The sequence below is a fragment of the Plodia interpunctella genome, chromosome 26 (genome assembly GCF_027563975.2).
Source record: "Plodia interpunctella isolate USDA-ARS_2022_Savannah chromosome 26, ilPloInte3.2, whole genome shotgun sequence".
NCBI classification, from domain to species: Eukaryota; Metazoa; Arthropoda; class Insecta; order Lepidoptera; family Pyralidae; genus Plodia; species Plodia interpunctella.
Genome location: NC_071319.1, coordinates 3,923,264 through 3,945,264, shown reverse-complemented (window position 1 = coordinate 3,945,264; position 22,001 = coordinate 3,923,264). Strand labels below are relative to the sequence as shown.

At 36.1% G+C, this 22,001-nt stretch overlaps 3 protein-coding genes and 1 pseudogene across 3 annotated transcripts; 2 read left to right on the top strand and 2 right to left on the bottom strand.

Annotated features, from left to right (window-relative positions):
- Positions 1 to 531: 531 nt before the first annotated feature.
- On the top strand, positions 532 to 2,540 carry LOC128681221 (zinc finger protein-like). The gene is made up of 2 exons (XM_053764955.1): positions 532 to 892; positions 1,120 to 2,540. Exons 1-2 carry the CDS (start codon positions 713 to 715, stop codon positions 2,467 to 2,469), a joined length of 1,530 nt encoding a protein of 509 aa, XP_053620930.1. The 5' UTR covers positions 532 to 712; the 3' UTR covers positions 2,470 to 2,540.
- Positions 2,541 to 3,216: 676 nt separating this feature from the next.
- Positions 3,217 to 8,370, top strand: GPHR (Golgi pH Regulator). Its single transcript, XM_053764727.2, has 9 exons — positions 3,217 to 3,382; positions 4,406 to 4,569; positions 5,019 to 5,125; positions 5,364 to 5,467; positions 5,912 to 6,033; positions 6,231 to 6,457; positions 6,558 to 6,739; positions 6,973 to 7,158; positions 7,606 to 8,370. Exons 1-9 carry the CDS (start codon positions 3,341 to 3,343, stop codon positions 7,864 to 7,866), a joined length of 1,395 nt encoding a protein of 464 aa, XP_053620702.1. The 5' UTR covers positions 3,217 to 3,340; the 3' UTR covers positions 7,867 to 8,370.
- A 5,564-nt stretch (positions 8,371 to 13,934) lies between these two features.
- LOC128681111 (uncharacterized) lies at positions 13,935 to 15,651 on the bottom strand (annotated as a pseudogene).
- A 3,514-nt stretch (positions 15,652 to 19,165) lies between these two features.
- On the bottom strand, positions 19,166 to 21,967 carry LOC128681110 (uncharacterized). Its single transcript, XM_053764728.1, has one exon. The coding sequence runs from the start codon at positions 21,029 to 21,031 to the stop codon at positions 19,769 to 19,771; it is 1,263 nt and encodes a 420-aa protein (XP_053620703.1). The 5' UTR covers positions 21,032 to 21,967; the 3' UTR covers positions 19,166 to 19,768.
- Positions 21,968 to 22,001: the final 34 nt, after the last annotated feature.

Here is a 22,001-nt window from a genome sequence, read left to right as displayed (position 1 = left end):
GAAGCGAATGATAGATTATGGAATATATTCCATACTATGCTAAATATAATATACTAGCGGCCCGTCTCGGCTTAGATTAGATGTTACTATAGTTAGTAGTACAGAAATACCTATTCTCGTATATTCTCGAGAATTGTTTTCAGATCGTACCACTATGAAAATTTATCTTGAAAATATTTAAAATTGGTCTTGCCGTTGGAATATGAAGAAGTATCTACCAAAGATACTCACAAACTTTCACCTTAATAATATTAGTGAGATGTGATGCAATACGATACCATAGCTAAGAGGCTTCATTCTCCTTCTTCTTTTCTTGTGTTTCGGCTCCATTGTTCGCCGGAACGATGAGTTAGCCAGGCTTCTTACCTACTATTATTATTCTGTGCTACTAGCCAACCAAGAGCAGCCAATATCATGGAATTAGTAACTATTCCATGGCCAATACTCCGTTGTACGAAGTACTACTAAATCCATGGCCATGAGACATAAAAAAAACGGCCGACGTTGACATTTTTGATTTTTGACAGACAGGAATAGGTGTTGTGTTGTTTTGTTAGTACTGGGTTCGGTAGGTAGGTACCTAGTACTATAATCAGTTTAGCAACAACCAACAATTTAATTGTATTGTGATTTCTATTCCAACTTTTCTTAACACAGCGATTAAAATAATGTAAAGATTTTTATACGGTAAACGGCAAGAAATAAGGCCAACATGTCTTTGTCTTACTTATTAGATAAAGTACTTACTAAGCAAAATGATTTCTGTTGCGTGTGTTTTGGCGCTCTCCAAGCTAAAGTGATATCCCTGGATAACGAATTTACCGTAAACATCAACAATGTGGAATCGAAAGTAGATTTAAACGATGTGCTTTCAACTATTCTAAATGAAGAGGTACTTACCATACCAATTTTTTACTTTATCATACCTGCCTTAGTATTGCTGCAATAAATCTGTATTTTACTGAGTTTTTGTAAAGATTTAGTGCTCACATGACACAAGAAACTAAGCCCCTAACTTTTTTACACTACTAAAATATTAATTTAATTTGCTGATGGATTCTTGTAAATTGTAGTTATTTGTTCTTTTTTGTGATTTTGAATTGAACTTCTTTGTTTCAGACACTTGATTACGTCTCTGAGTTCAATTGCTTGTGTTTGCAATGTACAGAAATGGCCATTACCAGTTACATATTCCTTAAAAAGGCCAAGGAAAATACTGAGCTTCTAACCAAAATCATTGAGGGCATAACAAGTGGTTTAACGAAAACAGTTGATTATGATCAACCATCATTATATTTAACACTAAATACTGAAGACTTCTCTACCAAACAGTATATTGACTCTATAAATGTAAGCGATGTATCTGTAGCATATAAAAGGTTAAATTTTCTACACAACAATGATGTTAAACCAAAAATTGAGAATGAACTCTCATATGAATATGGTAAGAAAAAATCACGAACCAAGCCAGTATCCCAGACACCAATAGAAAAAATATTGTTTGACCCAACAGACACCAAAACAATGAAGTGTAGAGAATGTCTGAAAGTGTACCCTACTATTTGGAATTTGCGTAGTCATTACATTCGAGTTCATGCACCCAAATTATACAAATGTTCAGAATGTCCCATGAAATTTGGATCCAAAGGCTGTTTAAATACACATAAAGCTGAAAGTCACTGTACTGTGGTATGCAGTGTGTGCGGTAAGGTTTTTCATAACCGGCACACATTAAAAATGCATGAGAAAGGACATCATATTAGACTAGTGTGCCAAAAGTGTGGAAGAATATACAAAAACAAAACTACATTTAACAAACACATTGAATATAATGTTTGTGGAAAGAAATCTAGAGCTAGTCCTTTAGATGCAAAATTTGAGTGTGATTATTGCCACAAAAAGTACACTCAAAAGATGTCGCTTCGAGTACACATCCAATTTGAACATGGGAATTACAAATCATATAACTGTGAATGGTGCCCAAAAAGATTCTGGTGCAAGAGTAGACTGAATGCTCACATTGTGAAACATACACAAGAGAAAAAATTCCATTGCTCGATATGTGACCGTAACTTTGTAACAAAAGAATCTCTCCTGTACCACACTCGAATTCATACTGGAGAGAAGCCATATGCTTGCACTCAATGTGATGCCCGATTCCTGTCAGCTTCGAGGCGCAGTGAGCACGTCAAGAGGCACCATGGTCTTGGGACATTTCAATGTGATATTTGTCAAGGAAAATTCAATTCACAAAATTATCTACAGAAACACAAACGCATCCACTTACTGCAGGAAAGTGAAGCTATAGAATTGAAGAGTCCTAAAGATATCACACAGCCGCCAGATGCAGAAACCAATCAGTTGATTCTACAATCCCATCAGATACCAAATTTAAGCACTGTATATAATTATAATGAGATTTATTTTGAAGTGGCCCATGATGATTATAATATAAAAATAGAGCAGTGACTCCTGGATGTCTAGGCTAAATTTTCTAAGAGTTTGATTATATTATTATACTTATTTATTATATCTTCAAATCATGTTTTATTTTTATTCTCTATATCTTCCCAAATGATCATCTGATCTTCCAAAACTAAGTTGCGTGTACGCGCCAACATTGCATCGCGGCTTCAGTCCTGTCTTAAGCAATTTCAGGTACCTATTTTTTATTCCTAGAAATGGTCTGTGTATCCCAGCCATATTTTGTCGTGTGGTTCCGCCTAGAATAGCCACTTCTTGCATTTACAAGGAGGGTTAGCGTCAGGCGGTCAGTAACGTAAAATCACCGCCGAATCTTCAAAATTTTAGTGTTTTCTTTTTTGCGTTCATCCCGGGCTTCGCGGCTTCACAATTCCGAACGCAATGGGAGCATACAGAAATTGGAAAAATTGTAGTATCCCAAGTTCCAACCACAGATATACAAACATTACATATGTTTTTATATCTATGATCCCAACCCCTTTTGGAAATTTGCGGGAATTCTCCAGGAAATTTCTACGAACAAAAAATTTTATACTTGCATACTAACTTTATTTTAATCGGTTTTAAAAGTGTTTTTATTGTGTACTTCTCTTAGTTACCTACTTCGATGAAAAGAATACATAATATTCAAATAATTTGGCATTTAGACGCATGATTTATGATTTATTTGCTTTGTTTGTACTTAAAAAAATGTTGATAATTGCTAATACTGTCAAAGGTGTCAACTGATTGTCAGTCATGTCGTCATGTCACGTAAAAATATTTGTTTTGTTGACTGTTATGTACCGACTTCGGACCATATTTATGCAAATAAATATTAATTATTATTGTTAAAAGTATCCAATAATTATGCACAATGACCTTTTTTGAAGATACACTTATTATCCTAATATCTCAAGTAAGTTAATAAGCTTTTATTTGCATTCTTTATTTCATAATTCATAGGTTATGTTTGTGTTTTTCAATTTTTAATTACCGAATATTTTAAAGGTTTCAATTATATCTATCTATGAAGCCAAAATCTTGTCATTTTATTGCATGTCGCCTATGCGTGTTAGAGGTCTACAGATAAGTGTTTTTACATGCAATATTAGTCACTTACCCTCGTTTATATTTTTAATTTTGTCACATGGAAATTTGATATAAAACCCGATGCGCTGCGTGGCTTCGTTCATTTGCAGTCCTCCTTGTGTTGTATTAGAATAGGTTTAGTTTTCATGAAGTATTTATCACGTCACTCTGTTTAGTTAAGTATCTGCTATGTTTTTGAGCATTGAAATTAATTTTGTTATCAAGAATCATTTATTTTGCAAAAATGTGTTCTCAAAGATATTGTTGTCAAATTATTTTCTATGCCAAGCTAAGGGTGTGGCCACCATATCAATAAGGATGGATCCGTCTAATATTATTCAGAGGTAATGTGTTGTACTAATAATACACATAGAAAAGCTGAAATTACCCATTTTTAAGTTTTTTTTCTCAGGAATTTAAGTGAAAAGTAAATGTTTTCTCGTTTAGTGAATATTTTGTCTGTTACCCTCATGTAGATTGTAAATTTGCCACATGGGGACTATATTTTCTTTTTTCATGTAGCAGGAATTTACATAGTGAACTGATAAAAATTGGAAATATTACCATTTGCCATGGCACATGCTAAATACGAATACAGTGTTCAGTTTGTTTTTTAATTTCATTGATTAAATATATAATCAATGATTTTATTTGAGATTTACCGAAGCACATCCTTGCGATAGCTAGAAAACCACATATTTCTATCGCAGATTTACTATAAGAGGCATGAGTACTGCCTGGTACATGTATCTTTCTTGTGTTAATTTTAATCTAAACTCAAGTATTTTTCTTATAAAGTTTTAACAAATGATGTTAGTAATATTTAAAAAAATAAATATGTTGTTTTTAGACTATCTTCTTCGTCGGTGGTTGGATCTTCTTTGTGAAGCAACTGTTCCGAGATTATGAAGTGCATCATATACTTGTGCAGTTGATATTCTCCGTAACTTTTGCATTAAGTTGCACTATGTTTGAACTTATCATATTTGAAATCATTGGTTATTTGGACTCCAGGTTAGTATTTTAATACAGATAATAATAATAATATCTTTTCTGTTTTGATTCTTTATGAAATTTGTCACTAAATAAGAGATTACCCATGGGCTTTCCATACCCTGCTGATAATATAGCCACAATTTCATCCATCCGTCACATCCGAGGGCTTTCCTGATTGTATCCTCATAGTATTTCATTTAGTGAATCAAAAGCCTCAAAAAAGTTGACAAAAGATTCTCTATTTGAAACACTAGCTGATAAATCTCAAGAGTGCAGGTATCCTCACGATGTTTTGCTCATCTGAAAGCAATTAGTGTTCCATTACAGCCATTATACATATGTGAGTCAGATTGGTGTATAGTTTTAGACATGAGTAGATGTGACTTTTTCGAGTGTTTTGTTCTGACTGGGCGTTTTCCACCAGTATCTATTTGCCACTTATGTTATTTGTTTCTTTTTTTATACAGTTCGAGATATTTCCACTGGAACTTGGGTCTCTACTCTCTGCTCTTCATGGTGATAGCTCTGATTCCATTCTACATTGCTTACTTTTGCATCAGCAATATTCGATTTGGTGAGAAAATCTTACTTTAAATTTGTTATCACTAGCTTTTGCCCCCGTCATCGTCCGCGTGAATTTCCCGTGGGAACAGCTTTGTGTGCTTTCTTCAAACTATAAATATGCAAAATTTCAAGATTAGTTGCACAGATAAAGCATGAATAGGTAACAAATAAATTTACTTTTGCATTCATAATATTAGTTAGCATTAAAACATATGGGAATCTGATATAAGCTTTTTTTGCTCTTTCAGTGTCGCGCAATATAATAAGACCATTAACAATATTCGTATGGTTCATCTACCTGTACTTCTTCTGGAAAATCGGAGATCCATTCCCGATTCTCAGTCCAAAACAGGTAAATATAATAAATAAATAAATAAATTCTGGATTTGTACAACAATTTTAATTGATACAATAGTGTTTCCTTGTATAAGTAGATAGTACAAATTACTTTATAAACCCTGAATTCCAAACTAGGCAAGCCTGTATTTTGGAATCCAGTGTATATTTATTTATTTATCTAACAAAAATACATATATGCTCTGACATTCCCAAAGAGGACGACTGGACTGACGTCAGGCAGGCTTTACGGCCTGTCTGACGTCATAACAGTTCAATCTTCAGAAGTTTAAAGATTATTTTCTACTAGCTTACTACTAGCCCGCGCGTATCTGTGCGAGAGCGGTACAGACATAGTAATTTGGGGTTTAATTTTGAAAAAAAAATCATTTTTCACATCGATTAGGTTCTCGTCAATACTCCTGCTAACGCCACATTTATAATTTGATTACAATTTCAGGGTATATTCTCAATAGAGCAAGGCGTGTCCCGCATCGGAGTTATAGGGGTCACAGTGATGGCCCTTCTCTCAGGGTTCGGTGCAGTCAACTATCCTTACACCTCTATGGCTATATTTATAAGGTACATTTTTTTACATCAATACTAATTAACCAATATTGACCATTCTGGTCGAGTTTGTCTACAGTCTATTGGTTAATAAACGCCCAGTGTTGCCAGCCAAGAGGACATAGCACCCTAATTTATTTTCTTCACTTTATTTACAGACTGTAGACAAACTAGTACGATAAACATATAAATATTGTACCATAAAATTTTAGACCTGTGACCCATTCAGACGTGCAATCAATAGAGAAAAAACTCCTCCAAACAATGGACATGATATTAGTGAAAAAGAAAAGGATAGCGCTAGCAGAGGCCAACAGTGGAGCGAGACAGCAATACAATCTTCTAGACCAGTCTAACGTCAAGAATAGGGGCGGGTTTTGGACCAATATTTTGTCCAGTGTTGGGAGTATTGCTAATCCACTTGGCCACGGGACAGAAAGTAAGTATTATTATTTTATACTCCGCTTTATTACTGCTATGCGTCGCACTAAAATCCGGTCGTTAATTAAATTTTAAGCTCATAAATCTATTGTTTATAGACATAAACCAGCTAAAGCAAGAGATATCAGGCCTAGAAGAGCTAAGTAGACAGTTGTTCCTAGAAGCGCATGACGCTCGCACCATGCGAGAGAAGATAGAGTGGTCTAAGACATTTCAGGGGAAATACTTCAACTGCCTCGGGTATCTGTTCTCCTTGTACTGCGTTTGGAAGATTTTCATTGTAAGTATTATATTTTGTCTCTCTCATATTGGCTGTGGCGCCCAAAGCCCGAGGTAGCCTAAAAAAACACTGAAAATTCGCTTTGGCTCTGATTTTACGATCTGCCTGACATTAAACCTTTTTGGGAATGCGGTTGTTGTATGACCGGTCGCCTGCCGTGTGTCAACCGTGTGTTTCATTTAATTTAATTTATTCCACAATGTCACATTGTATTTTTTATTTCATTTTCCCAGTCGACAATAAACATAGTCTTCGACCGTGTAGGCAAGAAGGATCCAGTAACCCGAGGACTCGAGCTGGTGGTCCACTGGCTGGGACTCCGCATCGATGTGGCCTTCTGGTCCCAGCACGTGTCCTTCATACTGGTCGGCTGTATCGTGCTCACCAGCATTAGGGGACTGCTGCTGACTCTCACTAAGGTATGTGCGCCTGGTACTTTCGATAGCATTGTTTTAGGTATGTTTGACGATAGGAAATATGACCTCTTACCAATGTATGCGTTCCTGGTACTTTGGTGTGTTTTCTTATTCATATTTATGTAAATAAATAGATAATACTTAACAGCCTACACGAAGCACCGAGCTTGCATCGCGGGCGCAATGGACACAAACACAATATAACCAGAACCGCAGACAAACATCAGATGACCAGTACAAATATTTGCCTGCGTTGGGTATCGAACCCAGGACCTCAATTGTCATTTATACATTTTGATTCTACTTTCCCACAGAAGTGAATCCTTATAATAATTTCAAATTTTACATTTTAAAGATTTTTCAATGAATGTAATTTCGACAGAACCAACTATAACATATTGTCTAAAAAAATCGCACAAATGAATGTAACTTACTTCATCTCTTTTCCAGTTCTTCTACAAAATATCATCGTCGAAATCGTCGAACATCATCGTCCTCATCCTAGCCCAAATAATGGGTATGTATTTCTGTTCGTCTGTACTGCTAATGCGCATGAACATGCCGCCAGAATACAGGATTATTATAACGCAAGTTTTGGGCGATTTGCAGTTTAATTTCTACCACCGTTGGTTCGATGTTATATTCTTAGTTAGTGCTTTGACTAGTATATTTACTCTATATTTAGCGCACAAACAGCCATCGGTTAGCTAGCTATATTTCTGTTTCGATTCGGTAGTCTGTCTCATATTTAGCTATTTTTTCAATATTAATGGATATAGAAAATAATTCATATCGAATATGTTAGTGCTAACCAGCGTTAGCACTAACATGTGTCACATGTGATTCAAGTCGCTTAAAGTCATCCCACGAATTATTCCACTTCAATCACCTGGCTAATTCACCCAGGTGATTTAAGTCCACTGAGTCTGTGTACTTAATCACCTCCGCTCAGGTGATTATTGTGTATGGAATAATTCCATCCGACATCTTAAGACTTTTCAAATATACCTACCTATCTAGAGATATAGTGTATATAAAGTTTACTTTCAAACCAATAGTTGATTGTGTACACTTGTTTGTTCGACATAAAATGTTGTAAATAACTAAAAAAATTATATTATAGATAATGAAAGTTACGAAATTGTAACTTACAATTTGCGTAGTTTTATCTTTTTTTTTTGTATTATTCTTAAGCGTTAATATTGTACTTTGATTGTTAGTTTGCTTATAAGACTGAAGTTTTGTAAATTAGTTTAAAACATCACGTATAACATTTGTTGATGTGCGTGTTTGGAACATCCATTTTAAAATTCGAAAATGTCTAGGACACGTAAAGTACTCTTTTTTTTTTCAAGATCGTCCAAACCATCCCACTTTTTTATGTCTCACTTCATGATCAAATTATCGAAATGTATTTATAAAATAAATAATAAAAATATTAAAAAAATAAATAATATTTCGTGAAATTACTTAAACCACTAGTATAATATAGACACAATGCCTGAAAAATTACTTACGCCAGTTGGATGGCGTAGTCTACCTATTGCACTTATGAGATTTTCCCGATTTGACCATATCCTATAATTTCATCGCAAAGTGTATACAAGAAACCGTGGATAATATTGTATTAGTTAGTGAATGATAAGCGTTGAAGTCTCTCTGACATAAGGTCTTTCGGTTGTCAAAATGTAATGTTCGAATTATTTTTTTATTCATATTTATATGTTTTATGATGTATATAATATATATGTATATAATATATAAATTAGTATGAATATTCTCTTTCAAAACCATTATTATTACATCGATTGTACGGCTGATAACAATTATTTTGCTTCACTATCTGTCGTCTCAAAATTATATAGCAATTAGAAATCTACAATGGCATAGTAAAGCCACAATGCTTCATAAATTATTACTTACACCAATGGTATAATATAGCCACAATGCCTCAAGAATGATGCTAACACCAATGGTATAATAAAGTTGAAACTACGACAAAATTTATTATAACTTCTGTCGAGGCAGTGTAAATGAATCTGGATAATATTTATTACTTGGTGAATGATTAGCGTTTATTTGGCACTACATATTTTTTTACATAAATATACTTAAGCTAAGAAATAATAAGAGAAACTATCATTTCTAATCTTTGTGACATATTTTTGCAAAATAAATGATTCTTGATAGTTTTTTGAAATAGCAAGCCATTTCAATTTGCTTTAGCCGGTTTCAAGAAATTCAGTAGGTACTTGTTTAGATGCTAGTTAACACGTTACTGGAATAACACATAGCATACTTTTTATCCCGAAATTCCCGAACGGTAGCAAAGCCCCGGGGCGCAACTAGTGACCTTATACCAAATTTCATAACAATCTGTCTAGTAGATTTTGCGTGAAAGAGTAACACACTCACATACATCCTCACAAACTTTCGCATTTATAATATTAGTAGAATAGGATTAATAGTATCTATCCAAACATCATATACCTAGAAGCAGTGATTTAACATTATGTGTGTTTTTAGCAGTTTTAGCAGTTTTTACCACTACGTGTGTTTTTAGCAGTCACAAAACACACGTCGTTGATTAGATAGATTACGAAATATAACTTCGGGCAAAAGCCAAAAGCTAGTATAAACAACTACATAATGGTAAATCACTGCTGCTTCTAGGTATATGATGTTTGGATAGATACTATTAATCCTATTCTACTAATATTATAAATGCGAAAGTTTGTGAGGATGTATGTGAGTGTGTTACTCTTTCACGCAAAATCTACTAGACAGACAGATTTTTATGAAATTGGTATAAGGTCACTAGTTGCGCCCCGGGGCTTTGCTACCGTTCGGGAATTTCGGGATAAAAATATGCTATGTTTTATTCTACCCGTGTACCAAATTTCATAACAATCTGTCTAGTACATTTTTATTTATAAGGTCACTAGTTATATTCTAAAATAGATAGATAGATAGATAAATCATTTATTTGTTCAACTGTATCACACATACATTATACAAAACAGAAAAGGGTACATAAAAACTCACTAAGCTAACTTATATCTAAAAGTACATGCAAATGTGTGCCACAGAAGCACAAATAGGCTACAGCTCAGCACATGTTACTCCAATGGAGCAACGCTGATTTTCAGCCGTCGCCATTGAGCGATGACGCGACCATGCGCAAATTAACATACAGATTTGATAAAATTAAAAATAGAAATTAATGTCAAAATGGGAATAAAATGCAAATTACATAAATAATATCATTAAATATATTAATTGGAAAATAAAAAGCAGTGGTAACGCAAATGGCAATTTGTGACTACTTTTTACGGGAGGGCGCTTTATGCACGCGACAAGTAAAGCGGTGGTGGGAAGAATCAAGAATTTGTTTTTCTAATAAATGTGATTTTAATTTTAATTTAAAAGTAAATTTAGACTGTATGCATCTCAGCGGTGGTGGAATATTATTCCAACACTTTGTTGCCGCGTACCTAAAACTCCCCGCAAATGCTGAAGTCCTGTGTGCTGGCATAGAAAGAACAGGGCGTGCCAATCTAGCACGACGCCGAGACATGAATATTAATTTGTCATAGAGATACTCAGGTTTGTTGAACTTCAAAATGCCGAAAAGTAAACTAGCGAGATGCAACTGTCTACGAGCTTCCATATTGAGTGCAGACGCTTTGTTTAAATAGGGTGTAATATGATTTCGCGGAGGGACATTGTAAATAAACCGTATACATGCGTTCTGCACTCTTTGGAGTAGACGTTTTGCTTTCTCCGTAAGACGAGGACCATATACGAGGTCACCATAGTTAAGCCTGGAGAGCACCAGCGACTCGCAGACAATCTCCCGCGACCTAACCGACAGCTGATCGCGTATTTTGTAAAGAATACTGAGACGATAGAAACAATTCTTAGCCAAGCCCAACAAATGTTTCCCAAATTTCAGCTCACCATCAATAATTAAACCCAAGTTTCTAGCCTCCTCTACTCTTTCAAGAGACTGACCATCAATAGACACGGTGGGACACGCATTCACAATCTGAGATATTTGCCATTTACTACCAAGTATCATAAATTTAGACTTCTCCGGATTCAGAACAAGTGCATTACGTTTAGACCAATCTGAAATGCTAGCTAGATCCTCATTCATCTGATTGACTGTCTCTGATATATTGTTAGAAGGAGTGCTAATATACAATTGGACATCGTCAGCGTAAAAATGAAACTTACAACTTTTTATTGCTGAGGGTAGATCAGCGCAGTAAATAATAAAAAGTAAAGGTCCCAATATCGACCCTTGTGGTACCCCACGCTCCAAAGATTTAGAGTCAGAGTCCACGGCAGTACCATCACTTTTTTTAATTTGCACATATTGATGACGAGCGGTAAGATAGCTCTCGAACCATGCAAGTGCGCCAGAATCACACCCATAATAAGAAAGTTTGGCAAGTAAAAGAGAGATGCTCAAACAGTCAAATGCGCGCGAATAGTCCAGTAGTGAGAGGATCGTTCCGCGACCTCTGTCTCTCTCGCCTATGATATTATCCACTACATCAATCAGTGCTGTTATAGTTCCGCGGCCCTGTCGAAACCCGGACTGCAGTGTAGGAAGAATATCATTATTTTCGACGTAGTGTGTAAGTTGAGATGAAACTGCTTTCTCCAAGATTTTCGAAAGAAATGGTAATATGCTGATCGCTCTGAGGTCCTTAAAATCGGAAGGGATATTGATTTTAGGCAAAGGAGTCACAATAGCTTCCTTCCAGCATCTCGGCACAACTCCTGTGGTTAATGATTGATTAATGATCACTGTTATGACATCCAACGTACAAGGAAGAGTCAAGAGTATCATATCTCTACTAATTCTGTCACTACCAATAGAGTTTGATTTAATAGACAAAATATATTTAACAATATCAGAACTGCTTACGGGCTCCAAAGTAAAATTTGTGTCAGAGAATCTGTTGCTTTTAAAAAATGATATTTGCTCACGGACGTTATTATTGTTGCAGTGTGGAAGTCGAAGAAAGTGATCATTAATTTTGTTGGGATCATTCAAATTATCTGGAAGTACTCGGTCCCCGTCAAAGTTAGGCAAAACTTTACTTTTGAGATTTTTCCAAAAATGTTTACTGTCATTAATCTGAGTATTAACTAATTTATCTATATAGGCGCGTTTTTCACCGGCTATTGCCACCTCAACCATTTTTTTTAATTCTTTATAATACTGCCTATCATTTTCCAATTTTGTTTTATTAAATTTTTCGTGAGCTTTGTTACGTTCCTCCATCATATTTTTAATAATGTCAGTAATCTAAGGTAAAGAGCCGTCCCTAATGATAACTTTTTTTAAAGGAGCATGAGCATCAAACAATGTAGCGATCACATCATTAAATTTGTCTACCATCTGGTCAACTGTAGATAACTCCGTAACAACAGTCCAGTCAATTGAGTGAAGATCATCGTTGAACTCAGACATATTTATTCTATTTAGTGGCCTGTGAGTAAAGTGTCTTGGCGGAACTTTGCTCTTCTTCAGTGATAATGAAACATTTATCATGGAATGCCCATATCGTCCTGTAATATTACTGACTGTGACGTCATGAAAAGGAGCATTAGTACAGACCACATCAATTAGCTTAGCAGAATGAGAGGTAAAGTGAGTAGGCTCAGTGACCAATTGTTGAAGATTCATATATTCAAGGAACTCTTTGAATTTGACGCTCATACAATCAGTCACAAGCAAATCGATATTAATGTCACCCAAGAAAACAACATGATCATAATTGGAGAACTGGTTAATAGAGTCAGTAAGGGAGTCAATGAATGCGTCCTCGTGTACCCACTGAGGCCTATAGGCCGTACCAACTACTAACTTGAGCCCACTCACTTTAGTAGAGAGCCATAGCTGTTCAATGTGGTCATTTGGGCGTGGCAGATATCTTACGTGAATGTCTTTTTTAATGTAGAATCCGAGCCCTCCTCCGCGCAACCGCTGCATATGCGTTGGGCGTGCGACAGCGTGAAACCTATAGCCTGGCACAGCGGGCGCACGCTCAAGCTGCTGGTCGTTAAGCCAAGTCTCGTTGATCGCTACGATGTCAGCGCTGTGACGGTCCAATGCGACAAGGAAGTCGTCGTGACCGGTATTTAGTGAACCCGCATTAAATAGCCCCAATTTGAAACACTTGGTTTTATTAACCATAAAAGTAAAACATTATTAAAGATATGAAATAAATAAATTTAGCATAAGGGTTGCACTTGATCATAGTTATCAACAAATATGTGAAAATGCGCCGACGTTCTTCGCTTAGTAAATAAAAAACAATATAGACATGACACCAAACAAAATAAAAATAGGTACATAAGACTGGAATAAAAGCATAAAATTGATAATCATATTTAAAATAATTATTGACAATGTTAACTGGAATTAACACTACCAGCGATATTATTATGGAAAACATTTTTTGATTAATAAACATTAGTAGTTTAATTAAATAAGCATGGTAACGGAGAAATACAAAATTATTATATTTAATAATGCAATAGTACGAATTATAAAACGATTCATGTAAAATAAATTGAAATTTAGTATTTATGATGAGCACCGTGCATAAATGATTGTTATAAGATTTGGAAGCATTAAATGCATACTCAATGTGATGATACCTTAAAGCTATATGAAAGTCTGAGAAAAGACTATTCCAAAAATATTTAACATGCACTATAATGGACATATATTTAAACAAGAGAACCAAATACGAACGTGCATAATACAAGCAAAAATTGAACAACAATAAAACAGTATTAAAATGAAATAAAAAATACTTTAAAAAATACTTTAACTGACATATCTGTATATCTGCACTAAAGCGGTAATAAAGTAGACACCTGTATTGTATATTAAAATTTCTACTTATGCAAGAAGGGTACAATATACATTTACTGTTATGCACTTTTGACCAGACAAGAACCAACAGTATTATGCCCCAAAAATTTTTGTTAGATCCTGTTCACAGCGAATGCGATGACGCGGTGAGTCGGAGCCCGTGCCGCCTTACAAATATTTTTCCGTCTTTTGTCCAGACATATCGCCAATTGTGAGATTTGCCCAGATCTCTTGCCCGCCTGAACAGTTGACGATTGGTTTTAGTTAACCTTTCATTAATATAAAAACGGCGATGCGGCATCGGGAGGCCTGTGCCCTCCGTAGTAGCGCCACGGCGCACGCGCGCTGAGTGTAGCAGTTGGTCTCGCACCGCCCGCCGCGAAACGCGGACAACAATGGGGCGCGGCCGCTGCGCTGCGCCATCGCCCTCGAAGGATCGACCAACCCGCGACACAGATACTATGTTTTGCTCCGTTAAATCTACAGCAAGCTTGTCCGCAATGGAGCTAACTAAGTGTACCAAGTTTTCACCCTTTTCTTCGGGGATATTTGTTATTTCTAAGTCATTTCCCAATAAATCCTGGTCACGATCATTCAGTTCCGCCTTCAAGTTCTCAATTGTCACTTGCAGTGATATGTCCTTGTTTGTACTTAACTCTGCTACTTGATTCTCCAGGATGTCGACTCGCTTTTGCAATTGGTCTTGTTTTCGGTCACTCTCTTCAAGCCTTTCAGTAAGCCTAGCAACCACTGTGTTAAAAATTTCCAACTGTACTCGCGCAGCCTTCATTTCCTCCCGCCACTGTCGTGCCTCTAGCATGAAGGATTGCATGTCAGTCATCTCCACGGTATCATTCAGCGCACTGCTGTCATCCAGGTGTTGGGTGAGATTGCACGCTGCCGCACCCCTATTGATATTAACTCCATCAGACACACCACGAACGGGAGTGTTGGTATTGTCCGACTTCGGCATTTTGCTGATACAACACACACATCTCCAGGCTTGCCGATGCTCTCCGGTCAGAGTGCTATAAAATCGTTGCTGCGAGACATTAGCGCAGATTAAATCGTACGCCCTTTTACACGAGAAGCAGGTTAGATACTCTCTATCAGTAATTAAAGATTGGCATCCAGCACAGGTTTCATAGTTATCTGGCATTATGAGACGAAAAAGAATATGCCCGCAGAAGCAAATATATATATAAAAAAATAAAAAAAATAAAAATTTGCTAGGTGGCCGTGGATTCGAACCAGTGTCTTTCACACGAAAGTCGTGTATACGGACCGCAGAGCCACAGCGGCGATGGCGTAGGCGGCGAAACTTTGCTTTCGTTGTTGGGCGGACTGTCAAAGCGCACAGAGTTGGGCGGAGTCTAGGTCCGATGACTAATAACTGGCACTCGTAGCGAAGTAATGATCACAATTACACAGCAGATTTGCACTGATTTAGATTGTTGTTACGACAAATTAAAGAGTGGTTCTTAACTGTACACTAGTCACATAAACACCATTCGGAAGAACTTTTATCCAGGATAATTTTGATATAGAATTTGCACCAGTAGGAATACTTTTTGACTGCTTATTGATTTAATTTGGCGGAGTAAAAAAACTTAACGTATTGACGGTAACTCGATCGCGTCGGTACTAAATTAAAGTATCAAATTTCATAACAATCGGATTTTGCGTGAAAGAGTAACAAAAACACACACATACCTCCTCACAAACTTTCGCATTTACACTACTAGTAGGATATAAGGTGTATGAATAAAAATTCATTCATGACCCTTCAAAAATGTTGGCAGACTGGATTTAAAAAGTTGATTTTCGAAATAAATAGAATCCATCTTATCCTAAAGCTATGTACATATTTACAACGGTTAAAAAGTCTTAAGGAGGAACTTTAGGCATAGGCCTTAGGCAGAGCTTCGGCAATGTTTCTGAAGACTCACCACTAGGTGAGTCTAGGTACTAACCTACGTAATTGATAATGTAGTTTGTATGTCACACATTAATTGGTATGAACATTTGGAAACGTTATTTCGCATTCAAAACCATTATTACATCGATTGTACGGCTGATAACAATTATTTTACTCTGCAATCTACCGTCATAAAATGATATTGCATATAAAAACCACCAATGGGATAGTATAACAATGCCTGAATAATTATTACTGACACCAATGGTACAATAAAGTTGAAACTACGACACAATTCTGAGGCGTTTTGGACGAAGCATTAATAGGCTTACCAACTGACAGTTGTGATGGTGCGCAAGTTGTGGGTGCCGATATAGTTTCAGAATTTTGAGTGGTTTCATTAATTTCATAATCATTTTCGCAGTCGTGCTCTCATGTAAAAAGTTGTTAATTATAAACAATTGTTATAAAATAAACAATTGTTGGATACAAAAATAATTTTATTTAACAAAGTAATAAGAAAAGAAGCAGTTTAAAATTTTTAGTAATAAGTTTTGTTTTAAAACAAAATTTAAAACAAAAATGGGGCCAGCGGGATGCTTGACTGATATCGGCTAAATGTTATATTATTTTAGTTAAAATGAAGGCCAATAGGCGTTGGACGGTCTGAGCTCTGCCTTGCAGTTCTTATTTCTAAGGTTACCTAACAGCTGTTCTAGCCTAACTGGTGATTGATATCCTTCCCAGATGATAATTCAATTAAGTAGTATCACCCGGAATCAATTAGGAAACATGAAGTATTACAATTTGGAACAAAAATTATAAGTTGGTTTTGTCGGGGAGAGAGAGCAAACGACTTTCAAACACACAAAAAAATAACTAAACAAGGAACTTCACAACCTATCAAAATATTTTTACAAAAAAGCGTTACAGTGCTTATTTTTAGATCATATGATGTATAAAGCTGTCTTCTTCAGGCAGATTATTCTCGACCGTTTCTATGTCTTGGAAGTAAAATCTTTTGACCTGACTATTTTTTCTGTGGAAAACAGTTTGACAATCTCTTTTTCCAAGCTCTTTAAAAACTCTGTTGATGCCGGTTTACTTGACAAGTTTGAAGCTTTCTTTTGATGTTTGATATTGGACATATTTATGTATTCTGGTCCAAAAGTACATATTCCTCCAGCTCTGAATCCGTTTATGAGACATTCAGGCGACAATTTTTGAATAGCTTTTTTTTTAAACTGGCGCGAAGTTCTCTTTTCTTATGTCCGAATTTTTCCATCTGCCATTCGTGAACGGCGTTTTTCCTGAACATTTTTAGCAGTCTGAAAACAGCGATATCCATCGGTTGTAAAATGTGTGTCGAGTTCGGATACAAAGCATTAAGTTAGATAAGTGAAGGGTCAGATGAGATTTATGACTATCTATGAAAAATAAAATAGGTTTTTGGATTCCTTTTTCTTCTAGCCAGGGGTTAAATACGTTCGTTATATATTCGTAAAATGTGTTGCTACACATGAAACAGTGTCATCAACAGAGTCGGAGATGTGTTTGGGAATTCTCTCATACGTGAAAACTATCATCGGTGGGGCTAGTAACCCGGCAGCTTTACCGGTAAACAAAACCTTGAGTTTTTCTTTGTCATCACCACTGGAGCTGTGCAGATGCTTCTCACCTTTTTTAGCAAGTACTCTGCCTATTTTCGGTGATAAAAAAGGCTATTTCGTCTGCGTTAAAGCACCTATTTGGGCCAAGAACAATGTCTATCAGTCCATTTTTTTCAAGGTAGATCTTTATTTCTGCGAACCACATTTTGAGTTGTTCTTCCGATACATTATCATGAGCCTTTGACAATAAAACCTTTGAAATAAATTAAAGTTCCGCTTCCAAACATAGTTTTTTAATATTTGTGAAAACAGTTTACTCACCTTCTAACCGATTTTTCTAAGATTTTTATCACAGCACGTCAATCGCGAATACATAATTTTCACCAAAATGGCCGAGTGCTGAGCTGTCACCGATTACAGTGTTGCCATATTAATAAAATTAAAAACTACTCTTATTTTTGGCGATGGAACAAAAACGTAACGATTACTAGATCTCGTCGATAACTGAATCCATCACGTTAGTACCTACAGTACTAATAATGTAGTTTGTATTGTACGCCATACATTAATTGGTATGAACATTTGAAATCATTACATTCTCATTCAAAACATTACATCAATTGTACGGCTGATAACAATTATTTGACTCTGCAATCTGTCGTCATAAAATGATATTGCATATAAAAACCACCAATGGGATAGTATAACAATGCCTGAATAATTATTAACTATACAATTTCTGTTCGCATTATATACTAGAAATGCAAAATTTCATACATACATACAGTATCAAGTCTTTATACCTTATGAAACTCGAAAGCCACACAACCTTACGGTTGTATTGTATAAAATGTTAATACATGTATATAAACAACTTGACATCGAAATTTAAAAAAAGATGTATATTTTGTATTGTAATAAATTCTACAATAGCAATGTTTTACTACTATTTACTGGTGACAGGGAAAAGGAGTTCAATCATTTTGTTGTCGATATTATCTAAATATTTCTAAAAAATTATACGGGATTCCTCTTTTCTTCTCCCAGTCTTGCGGATAATTATTTTTAGATTGAGATGTATTTCACCTGACGACATTTTGTCTGCCTCTAAAGCAGTGGACTGCTTTGTATGAAAAATTTTTGAGTATATCTTAGTACTTGAAGCTTTTCTAAAGGTTTTAACTAAATACGCACAATAACGAATATATAAGTTGAACTGTGAGTTTCACGCACACTTTGTTTTATAACATAAATAGAATATAATTTCTTGTTATATATTTTTTGGTTTTATATACAGGTGATTTACATTTCTTATACATTGGCATTATTTTATCGACATGCATTTTACAGTCGGTGGTACTGAACAAATTTTTGTATCGAAGCAACCTTGAAATCGCGAAAAAAAATCAGGTGATTCATACATTTTCCACAATATACCTAGTATTTAATTTTATATAGAACAGATGATTTTTGTTTTTCGCGATTTCGGAGTTACTCCCATACTAAAAGTTGTTCAGAATCATGGACTGAGCATGTAGACAAAATATATATGTGGGATGGAGGCTCAGAGTAAAAAATCAAATTAGGCAGCACTTTTTATTTAACAAAAAACACACCTCTTAGCGCTTTCGCCCGAATCCGCCATTATTCTATTTCCACTTCCGTCCCTTTCACTCCTACATCCCTCTCTCTCACTCACTCCGTTCCATTTCCCACACTCGGCCATCCTGCTCTCTTGTCTGTCCTCAGACAATCATCATCTTATATTCCCCACACATCCTATTTACTCTACTTAAATACAATTGAAACAAAACTAATTACATTCTCTATACATAGAGAAAGATAAGAACTTATATCGATAGTAGTGTTATATTTAAGCAATAACATATTTTTAATTTTGACAGGAAAAATAAAATAGTTAAACACTTTATACAATGCAAATGCAACTGACATTTCAACAATGTTGACTAAATTTAATTCTAGACTAAGCAGTAAAAACCATATATCAGTCTGTGTAGTATACACTATTTACTTAGGATGCTAACCTGCAAATACTTAAAATTAAATATAAACTTTCATACCATACATCATCACACATACATCATTATCACCAATCATACAAACCTGTTAGTTCAATCCTGAATGGGCCATCTCTTCATGTGGTCTGCGGCACTGGATGTACGGTTAGGCCCTTCTGTCGAACGGACGAGCCCCCAAAATTTGTGGGATGGAGATGAGGTTCACATCACTACCAGAGTCTATGAGAGCGTCGGAGCTGTAACTCTCGTTAATTAACACACGTTTTATAGGTTTTCCGTCGTAATTCTTGTTCGCAACTTGTTTAGAATCTTTGTTTACATTCATCATGACACCCGCAAAGTCCAAGTTTGATTTTGACATTTCATCGACACATTCCCTGTCATGGCTGCCGCAACACTCGTGCTGATTGGCTAATGGCGTTTCCGTCGTTCCGAACATGGCCGCGCGTTGTTTTACCGACGCAACTGGAGCTGCATTCCGGTTGGTGCGAACCTGCGCCTGACCGGATACGGGTTGTTTCACTGCCGCCGATGTTGTAGCCATGTTCCGGTGCGACGTCATACTGCTACTTCCGCCCACCGATCCCGACGCTGCCGTTGTCGTTGCGGAAGTACAACGGGGACCAATATGGCCGAACTGATTACACTTAAAACACTTAGGTCCATTTGGGCACTGAGACGACACATGATTTCGTTGACCGCAATTGTAGCATCGGCGAAAGGTCGACGTTGTTGATGCTCCTTTCTTTACAGCGACTTCAGCACGGCAATCAGCCTTCATCTTCTCATATATTGCTAATTTCTCCTTGAGGACGCCATATGTAGTCACGCCATATAAAATAATTTTATTCGCTTGAGTGTCTTGAATTCCGTCTATGATGTACTGTATAGCTACATAATCCGGGAATTTAGCGCGCTTTCCGTATTCTTTCATAATGAGCATATACTGCAAAAACGTCTCGTCTTTATTTTTTTTCCTCGCAGCCATAATTTCGTGCATTTCTTTGGAGTTAGTAACGTCGGGAAACTCTTTTAATAGGGCTGCTTTCAACTCTTCGTAGGATCTAAATACTTTTTCTGATTTTAACCATAGCGCCGCTGTCCCGCACAGTGACCTACGGGCCATAATCAACTTTTGTTGGGCATTCCAACCAAACACTGCTGCATTGTCTTCAATGTCCTGCGCCCATTTGGTGGACGAGTACGCCTTGTCTTCGCCGTTATAAGGAGCAATACTCCCATCGAAATATTGGAAAGCAGTCATAGGTAAGGAGGCCTGGGAGACCGTGGATTCGCCGTCTTTTGTCATCGTCGTCGCTCTCGTCTTTATAATATCGTCGTTTTCCGTCGTTTCGTAGTAATCTTCGTCGTAGTCGTCGTCGTCTTGACCGCGCGCCGCACCCACCATAACCACGTTGCGTCTTTCAATTTCGGTTATGCGCGCCGGCCGCCGGTGATAACTTCGTCTTCACAGGATCTTATTCGTCTTCTTCTTACTCCAAGCACATCCCGGACGAGCCCCCAAAATTTGTGGGATGGAGGCTCAGAGTAAAAAATCAAATTAGGCAGCACTTTTTATTTAACAAAAAACACACCTCTTAGCGCTTTCGCCCGAATCCGCCATTATTCTATTTCCACTTCCGTCCCTTTCACTCCTACATCCCTCTCTCTCACTCACTCCGTTCCATTTCCCACATATATAAATAAAAGTTACCCTGTAGTTATCTATAAGAATGTATTTTCATGAGATATGAGAGGTACATTTACTAAAACTAATTTATGATTTGCAAAATGTCAATAGTATTTTGTGAAATTGTATATTGTCAAGGATGTTTTTTGTTAATTAAATCGAAACGAATCTAAGGATATATATTATGTTTGTAATATGTACATTCCTATATAAGTTAAAAAATTTCAAGTATATAACTGCTCTTGAAGCTTTGGGTGTAAGTTAGCAAATAACATCAGATGAAAAATATATATGTGTAAACTTTAAAAGTCATAACCTACTTTAGAATGTTTTTACCCTTTTATGGGAGGGTAATGTGATGTTAAAAATATAAATGGGGTAGTAAAACCTAATGATTGTTTTTTTATTGTTAAGTATTTTATTTTTTGTCATGTTTTCAAATTAAATGAAAAGTGCTATTGAACAATTTTGTTTCAATTCTGACCAGACACAGAAAATACTAATTTAAAATTGATATTCCACCAAAAATATGTCTCGACATAGCTGTTTGTTTACTTAAAAAAAAGGCAATGAAATCTCTGTGATCTCTGAATGAGTTTTCATTAATATAGTCAGATTGTGTGTGACCGACCGTTGAACATTCTGCATAATTACGTGTTCATAGATACAAGTCAACGGTCAAGTCATA